The following is an 8,897-nucleotide window of genomic DNA, read 5'->3' as shown; positions in this document are numbered from 1 at the left end:
TCCGACCCCAAGCACTGTGCAGCGTGCCAAGCTTTCCCGTCCTTCACCATCTCCTGGAGTTTGCCCAAACTCATGCCCATTGAGTGATGCCATCCAACCATTCATTCAGGATTCATATGAGTATTTTTTCAGGATTCATATGAGCATTGAACATAAGTCCAAGTGAGAAGAAATGCCTCTTTTCTTCTCCCCTTTCTCCTCAGTTCTCTCCTCCCATCCTCCTTTTCTATCCAAATGATAAGTAGCACCAGGTCAGCACAACATTTGGAAAATGTATCCTCTCACCACTGCTAACACATTGGATATTAATTCCTTTCAGTATATTTTTTACATGCTTTGCTTGTGAAAGTGAAAGTGTTAGTCGCTCAGTCATGTCTGAGAGCTCAGTCATGTGTTTGCGATCCCATGGACTGTAGCCTGCCAGGCTTCTCTGTCCATGGGATTCTCCAGGCAAGAATACTGGAGTGGGTTGCCATTTCCTTCTGCAGGGGATTTTCCTGACCCAGGGATTGAACCCAGGGCTCCTGCATTGCCGGCAATTTCTTTACTGTCTGAGCCACCAAGGAAGATTTGCCTGTAGGTTTACTTAGAGAAAAAAAAAACAAAACAAAACTCTTATATTATGGTCTTTCACCATATGATGAAAAATATTCTTAATATAAATATTCTGATAAATATTCTTAACAATGTTTTATTAAGTGAATGGATGATATCTTGCCCAGTCCCAGTAACTGGACACTTCGGCTTTTTTTCCAATTCTTTATGGTTATAAACAGCAGTCCGGAAACATCTTTGTGCATAAATGTTTAGGTATATATTAGGGCTATTTTATTCAGATGGGTTCCTGGAGGAAGAATTATTAGGTCAAAGGCTCTGCATATTGAAACCTCTGACTATTCAAAGGCCCTCTGAAAGATTATTCTTGAGAGAAGCAGCTACATTTCAAGTCAGGTTGCAGGGTAAAATCCTAACATTTCTGGTTCATCCTTGAAAAATCCTTTAAGAAAACCCCACATTTGGAGAGTGACGTGAAGTTGGAGGCTCTCAGTGGCTGGTCCAGTGCAGCCAGCTCTTCCCTCTGGTGCAGGGACAGATGGCTGTTTCTCTGGTAATTAAGTAGTTGGTATGTGTTTAGGGACCACGCTGTACATGAAATATGAATTGTTAAACAGCAGGGTCGTCATTCTCACTGCAAGATGCTCCAATTGCAAGAGGCAGAGGGTGTGTGGGGATTCAAATTCCACCGCCCAGACCCTCGCCCACAGGCGATGGGGGACTGGCACACATTTCGAAGCTTATTTCTAAAATTCCCTTTTTCCTCCAACTTGCGTATTTTGGTGGAATTTGCATTCCATTAATGGATTCATGGGGCTTCCCAGGTGGCTCAGTGGTAAAGGATCTGCCTGCAATGCAGGAGATGCAGGTTCAGTCTCTGGTTTGGGCAGATCCTCTGGAGAAGGAAATGGCAACCCACTTCTTGCCTGGGAAATCCCATGGACAGAGGAGCCTGGCGGGCTACAGCCCATGGGGTTGCAAAAGAATTGGCTGGGACTTAGCGACTACACAATAACAAAAATGTATTCATAGATCGTGTGCCACTGGATTTTCTGAAACCCGGAGTGGTACCTGAACGCAGCTGAAAGTTTCGGGAGGTCCCCAGTTTTCCTGCCTATTTTTGGCAGCCTGCTCTGGGTCTGCACATCAACTTGAGCTCTTTGAGGCAATGGTGCCTGGGATGGGAACCATTGGAATTCTGTGTGGCTCCTGTTTTTCTCTTTAAGCTCGATTTCCTCTGTGAGCTGGAGGGGAGGAAAAACCAAGCTGTTTGCATCTGTGTCTGCGGGTTGCCTGGAACACGAGTTACCATGAAAGCCCTCATCCTGGCAGGACCGATGATGCCCAGCTGTCCGGCCAGGCTGGGCTTCTCTGTTGGACAGGAATTCACAGTGTGGCCATCACAAGCAAGCACGATGAGGCAGGAGGCTTAGGTTTCATGTGCTCAGTCCGTTTTAAGGAAGATTATTTTATTGGATCACAGTCACATGGGTTTATTCACGTATCGCCCGAGTGCCATGCAGCAGTGTGAAGTAGATGTGATGGAGGCGATATGGACCCCAAAGTCTGAAATATTTACCATCTGGTCCTTTATAGGAAAAGTTGGCTGACTCCTGCCTTAGCCAAATGTTGGCCAGGCCTTGGTGGCAGATGCTGAGATGGTCACCAATTTGTGTTGGTGATCAGGCAAGTGGGTCCCGGGCTGAGCCCTGCCGCAGAGATCCAGCGCTGGGTGCTGCAACTCAGACATCAGGCTGCCCTGTCAGGTGCTCACTCCTGAGTGCTTGTTGTTGTTCAGTCGCTCAGTCAAGTCTGACTCTTTGCGACCCCAGGAACTGCAGCACACCAGGTTTCCCTGTCCTTCACCATCTCCCAGAGTTTGTTCAAACTCGTGTCCATTGAGTTGGTAATGCCATCTCATCCTCTGTCGCCCCCTTCTCCTCCTGCCCTCAGTCTTGCCCAGCATCAGGGTCTTTTCCACATCAGGTACCCAAAGTATTGGAGCTTCAGCAATAGTCCTTCCAATGAATATTCAGGGTTGACTTCCTTTAGGATTGGCTGGTTTGATCTCCTTGCTGTCCAAGGAGCTCTCAAGAGTCTTCTCCAGCACCGCAGTTTGAAAGCATCGCTTCTTCGGCTCTCAGCCTTCTGTATGCTCAGTACCCCCCCTAACCTGCACTCCCCTGTCTTCCTCCCTGGGCCAGCATCCACTCCAGCGTGCTGAAGGACGAAGCCGATTCCCCAGCGGCCGGGGGCCCTCAGGTCCCCGAGGTCAGCCTGGGCCGCTTGGATTTTGAGGTGTCCGACTTCTTCCTCTTCGGCTCGCCCCTGGGCCTGGTCCTGGCCATGCGAAGGACGGTGCTGCCCGGACTGGATGGTGGGTGTGATGCTGGCTGGGGCCTGAGATGCCTTTGAGTCACTAGGCCACTGTGTCAGGACCTGGAACTGGGGAGCGTAGGGGTGGGGAGGACCAGAGAATTGGGGGTAGATGGAAAGAGAGGCAAGGAAGAAGAAGAAAGGGATGGAGGCAGAAGGGAGAGTGGGGCAACTTCCCCGATGGGGCCAGGTGAGGCAGCCCCTGGTGGATTTCACTCCCTACCACAGGCTCCGTTGCCTGGTTGTTATGCTTTCTGGGAAGAGAAACCCTACTGTACCCACCCGCTCCTTCCCCAATACCCAGGTAGGCCCCCTGCAGCCAGGTTGGTCTTACTGCCCCCTGCAGATCCACCCCCTCCACCTCAGTGCCTCTGCTTGCAAGGTCCCCACAGCCTTGAATGCCTTCCCCCATTCCTCTGATATACTTCCAGAGGTGATTTGCACCAGAAGATGGTTTAGCAGTGACTCTGAGGATATAAGAGGCTGGAGGCCCCTGGGAGCACAATGGATCAGGGATCCTCCAAATTCTTTTGTCCCAAAGCTTACCAACAAACTGCACTACGACTGTTGATCGTAGATACAAAGTCGGGAGTGGAGGGGCTCTGATAGAAGTAGGGGAAACAGGCAGAATCTCACAGCTGTGGTTAACGTTGCTAAGGAAACCTAGGGTTCCCGGGATGCTGGACGGTCCAGTGCCCTGACTGAGACCGACAGGGCAGCGAGATGATGCGATGAGGCCTCAGTGGAGACACCTGCTGGTCAATGGGAGAAGTGTTCGGCCCTCTCTGACAAACTAAGTTTACTTACTACCCCAGGTCTGGGAATTTAGCTGGGCAGAAGAAAGAGGCAGCTGATCCTGAATAAAGGACCCTAGGTCTGCTTCATAGATCAGGTAGCAACTAAGTGACAGCCAGAATTGAAAGGAGTTTGATCAATGGAAACAGTGGAGGACATCCTGCTAAGAGCAGGGGGAGCTTGAGCAAAGGCACAGAGAATGGAAAGCAACTGTCCATCACGGCCCCAGTGCTGGGTGCCTACAGTGGTGCTTCCAAGTGGGGTAGGTTGGCAAGGCCTTGAGGGTTAAGCTGAACCAAGTGGCTTTGATTCTGTTGGTAGCAGGAGCCATGGAAGGTTCTTGAGCAGAGGAGTAGGTTTCTCAAAGTTGCAGTCGAGGGAGCCTCCTAGGACCAAGGCAGCAGGTGTTCAAGGGGCTTCCTGTGTGTCCTCCCCCCACCCCCCAAGGTTTCCAGGTACGTCCCGCCTGCAGTCAGGTCTACAGCTTCTTCCACTGCGCAGACCCCTCCGCCTCCCGGCTTGAACCACTGCTGGAGCCCAAGTTCCACCTGGTGCCACCTGTCAGCGTGCCCCGCTATCAGAGGTTCCCACTGGGTGACGGACAGCCCCTCCTCCTTGGTAAGCTCTCGGGGGTGTCAGAGTGTGCTGAGCTGGAGGCTGGGCTCCATGCAGGTGGTGCCCTAGGGCCACCCTCTCTGGTCCAGCCCGTCCAAGCTGTCAGATGTCAGAGTGGCTAGACTCACCTGAACAAAGTCTGTGTACTTTTGGGGGAGTGGGGGGTGGCGTGGACAGGAAGACCTCTGACTCACCTGCCTTTGGAGCAGCCCACCTGTGTGAGCTCCTGCTCTGCAGGAGGCATCTTTGGGCTCTGCCCCCTGATTAGCTCCTGTGTCTGGGGCCAGCGTAATACTGGCTGTGTAATACTGAGATGTCAGACCTGATTGCAAGTCTGGGATCCATGCTGAGTGTTATGCCCAGTGCCTGGACTCTAGAGGTGCAGGTCAGGGAGTGGGTCACCCTGGTGGGCTTCTTGGAAGAGGGGGTCTTCAACCAAGGCATTTGTACAGGTGAAGAGCTAGAGGGTGGGTTTTGAGGGATCTTCTGGGTGGAGGAGCAGCAGGAGCAAGGGAGGTGGACTGGGGGAGGGCCAGTGGCCTACGGGGCTCACGTGGGGTAAGCTAGGCATGGACTGGGTTGAGGCCAAGGGGAAGCCTGGGATGGACAGTCAGGGCTTGGAGATCAGAGCCTTGAAAGTTTAGCCAGACCCTGTTCAGAGATTTGAGCCAGATTGGAGTTGGGGGGCCGGCGGGGGGGAGGGGGAGGGGATGTGCTGCCTTGCGTGTGTCTTATTCAGGATTTAAACCCAGCTTACCCCTTTCCACCCCATATCAAAGGAAACTTAGTTTCCAAAGTCCTGTTTTGTCAGGAGTTTTTATTAATAGAGGGGTTCTATAGATAGAAAAATGAAAGTCACTCAATCGTGTCCAACTTTGCGACCCCGTGGACTATAGCCCTCCAGGCTCCTCTGTCCATGGAATTCTCCAGGCAAGAATACTGGAGTGGGCTGCCATTCCCTTCTCCAGAGAATCTTCCCAACCCAGGGGTCAAACCCAGGTCTCCCGCATTACAGGCAGATTCTTTACCTTCTGAGTCACCAGGGAGAAGGGCATCCTAAAATGTGCCGGTCTCTGGTCAGGGCATCCTCCTGCCCCCAGAGGGCGCCCTTGCCCCCAGGCTCATTTATGTCCGAGCTCAGCCGCAATCCTCCGAGGCTGAGAGGAGTGTACTACAAAGCTCATGGTTGTCACCTGTGACCTCAGCTGGGGCTTTGGGTGCAGTGTCCCAGAGGTGCCCTCGGCAGCTCTGTTGGGGTTGGAGTGACGGTTGGGACCCTGACTTATGCCTGCATAACCCATGGCTTGGAGGATGTGAAACCAACGGGTACCTGGTGAAGGGGTTCTGGTCAGGCCCCGGGATGAGAGGTGTGGGCTCCTCCCCAGGTGCCCAGACTCCCACCCAGCATGGGGCTGGCACTGCCCGGGCAGCTCCATTTGAGACCCACCACTTGGCCTTGAGGCGGGGCTAAGTAGCTCAGTTGGTAGAGCATCAGACTTTTAATCTGAGGGTCCAGGGTTCAAGTCCCTGTTCAGGCATGCCGCCCTCTATTTTGGGCTTCCCTCACAACTCAGTTGGTAAAGAATCTGTTTGCAATGCAGGAGACCAGGGTTCGATCCCTGGGGTGGGAAGATCCCCTGGAGAAGGAAATGGCAACCCACTCCAGTATTTGTGCCTAGAGAATCCCATGGATAGAGGAGCCTGAAGGGCTACAGTCCATGGAGTTGCAAGAATTGGACATGATTTAGTGACTAAACTACCACCATGCAGACTTGACTGTGAAATTCCCCCTCCAGCCGATGCCCTGCATACCCACAGTGCCCTCTTCCTGGAGGGCAGCTCCCGGGGAAGCCCGCCGCTTCTGGATGCCCCCTCCTCACCCTCTCAGGCCCTGAGATCCCAGCGCCAGGCACGGAGGATCAGCCAGGGCAGCTCCAGTGAGAGCTCGGAGTCCTCGGACAGCTTGGCCCCCGTGGGTGCCTCTCGCAGTGAGTGAGGGTCTCCTGGGCCCCACCTGGATTCGCGGGAAAGGGGCTTCCTCCGGGTGGGCACTGGTTCCCTGCCAGGGCTGTTGAGGACCGCGGAGGAGGGGAACAGGACATCTAGACTGAGCTCTGATCTCAGAGAGAACTGTGACCTCTGACCTGGACAGGGGTCCTGACCTCTGACCTGGACAGGGGTCCTGACCTCTGACTGTGGTCTGAGCTCTGACCTCAGCCAGAGCCCTAATCCCAATGTTCAGTTTCCCCACGGGAGTCCCTCTGACCAGCAACCCTGGGGTGAGACTCTATATGTCTGTGGATCTGGCCCTCGTTCTGGGGATCAGTTTGCAGCATGTGACCTGGAGGCCGGTTGGGTGGGTGAGGGGACTGGGGGGTCGTTGAAGCTGGGGAAAGACTGGCACATGTCCTAGAGCTCATTTTGAGCTGAGTGCTCTGGCTCCAAATTCATGTCCTAGTGGCGTGTCCACCACTGGATCGTGCACCCTGGGGGTCCCACACGCACTGCCTCTTGGGTCAAGGTCCAGTCCTCACCTCCCTCTCGGATCCACAGTCACAGCCAAGTGGTGGGGCTCCAAGCGCATCGACTACGCCCTGTACTGCCCTGACGTCCTCACAGCCTTCCCCACCGTGGCCCTGCCCCACCTCTTCCACGCCAGCTACTGGGAGTCCACGGACGTGGTGGCCTTCATCCTGAGACAGGTATGCCGCCCCTGCCTGGGAGGGCCCAGCCTCCAGGGAGAAGACGCTTGCCTTGCTGGTCACACTGGACACTGGAGCATGGCAAGTGGAGGGGGGAGTGACCTGGACAGACAACCGTTTTCATAAGGAATATGACTTCTGGTCAATGTCATGGCACTTTCTAGACAATTAAATAGATGCCATGTAGGAGAATGTGCCCATGTTTCAACTTGGAGATTGGAGTCATCACGCCTGTTCTCCTGTGGGTCTCAGTGTCCTCATCTGTAAAATAGGTGGAGCAGAGAGGCCAGTGACTGAGAGAGAGCCTGGGAGGAGGGGGCTGGACTGCATGCACCTTCCATGGCCAAGGAGGTGGAGACACAAGAGATGCGGGTTCGATCCCTGGGTTGGGAAGATCCCTTGGAGCAGGACATGGCAATCCACTTCAGTGTTCTTCTTGCCCAGAGAATCCCATGGACAGAGGCGTCTGGCATGCTACAGTCTAGGGGGTTGCAGAGAGTCAGACATGACTGAAGTGACTGGGCACATAAAAGATGTAACTCAGGAACAGCTAGATGGAAGAGATGCAAAGGACAGGGTATGGGGAAAGGAGTTGAGTTTTCCATGCCCTCTCAGAGGGCGCCACTGTCCCCAGAGCTCCACGGCTTACCAACCTGGAAGCTCTCTGAACCCCATCCTTTTGGGTTTTTATGGAGCCTTCTTTACACAGACTCAATTGATTAAATCACGCCCATGGGTTCTCCTGGCAACCAGCCCCATCCTAAGACACGGTGCAACTCACTTCATTAACATAACAAAAGACACCTTTGTACCTCTTGCTTAGGAAATTCCAAGGATTTTAGGAGCTTTGTGCCTGAAGCTGGACAAAGACGAAACATTTACTTCTTATTATAAGTCACAATATCACAGATTGAGGGAGTCACTGTGGATAGAGAAGTTCAGGGAGGAGTCCTGGAGCCCCTCTGGGGAGAGAGGAGGAGCCACTGAAAGAAATAGAGGAGGACACCCCTTGAGGTCAGAGGTGGATCAGAGTGGATAGATGGGAGGGGGCCTCTGAGCTGGGCAGGATGGAGGTCACGGGGCCTTGGCAGGAATAGCTTCAGTGCAGCCACGGGGTCAGAAGCCTGCCTGGAGTTGGGGGAGGAGAGGCAGCAGGGAGGAAGGGGAGATAGTGCAGGCTAAGTCTTTTGTGATCTGTTGCTGTCAAGGAGATCAGGGACATGTGATGGTTGTTGGAGAGGGATCCTAGAAAGAGGCGCCAGAACACATGTTTACTATTTATTTATTTATTAGATTTTTGAAAAAAGAGAAAAAAACTGTTTCTTTTTTTTTTGTTTTGATCAGGCCGTGTGGCATGAGGGATGTTAGTTCCCTGACTAGGGATCAAACTCGAGCCTTAACCACTGGACCGCCAGCAAAGTCTCTATGAGATGCTAAGGAGTCGGGATGCTAATTTAGATGCTAAGGAGAATGAGCCAGTAGTGAGGGGCTAACCAGTGATGCAGGGTTGACAGGGGAGCTTGCTCCATCATGTTCTTGAGCAGGTGGGTGGAGCTGGGACCAGGGCTCCAGCTGGCCTTCGATAATGGTCACCCACCATGACGGGGGCAGGGGGAAGGCAGAGAATGGGTACAGACCCAGGTGGTTCCTAGGTTGGGGTGTCAAAAGCAGGGGCTGCTCCCAGGGCAGAGCATTTGAGAGACAGTGGTCTGGCCCCAGCTGTCAGGACAGGTGGGCAGAAAGGCTGCCCTGAGGGTCCCAGGCTGGGAGGTGGGGAGGCTTGGAGAAGGGCCTGGCTGTAAGCTGGAGGGCCCTGACACCAGGAGGAGGAGGCGGGGGTGTCCGGACAGCCTG

General features: G+C 53.5%; 1 protein-coding gene and 1 non-coding gene across 2 annotated transcripts in view; both read left to right on the top strand.

Moving 5' to 3' along the window:
- Positions 1-8,897, top strand: part of PITPNM3 (PITPNM family member 3) — a 100,977-nt gene that overhangs the window by 78,182 nt on the left and 13,898 nt on the right. Inside the window, 4 exon segments of the mRNA XM_010847510.1 lie at positions 2,760-2,932; positions 4,174-4,344; positions 6,138-6,329; positions 6,895-7,043. Of these exon segments, the coding sequence (XP_010845812.1) occupies positions 2,760-2,932; positions 4,174-4,344; positions 6,138-6,329; positions 6,895-7,043 (685 nt within the window).
- On the top strand, positions 5,807-5,879 carry TRNAK-UUU. Its single transcript has one exon. It is a non-coding gene; the product is annotated as a tRNA-Lys (tRNA).

Source organism: Bison bison, unplaced genomic scaffold (genome assembly GCF_000754665.1).
Source record: "Bison bison bison isolate TAMUID 2011002044 unplaced genomic scaffold, Bison_UMD1.0 scf7180017864249, whole genome shotgun sequence".
NCBI classification, from domain to species: Eukaryota; Metazoa; Chordata; class Mammalia; order Artiodactyla; family Bovidae; genus Bison; species Bison bison.
This window is presented reverse-complemented; position numbering and strand designations above follow the sequence as displayed.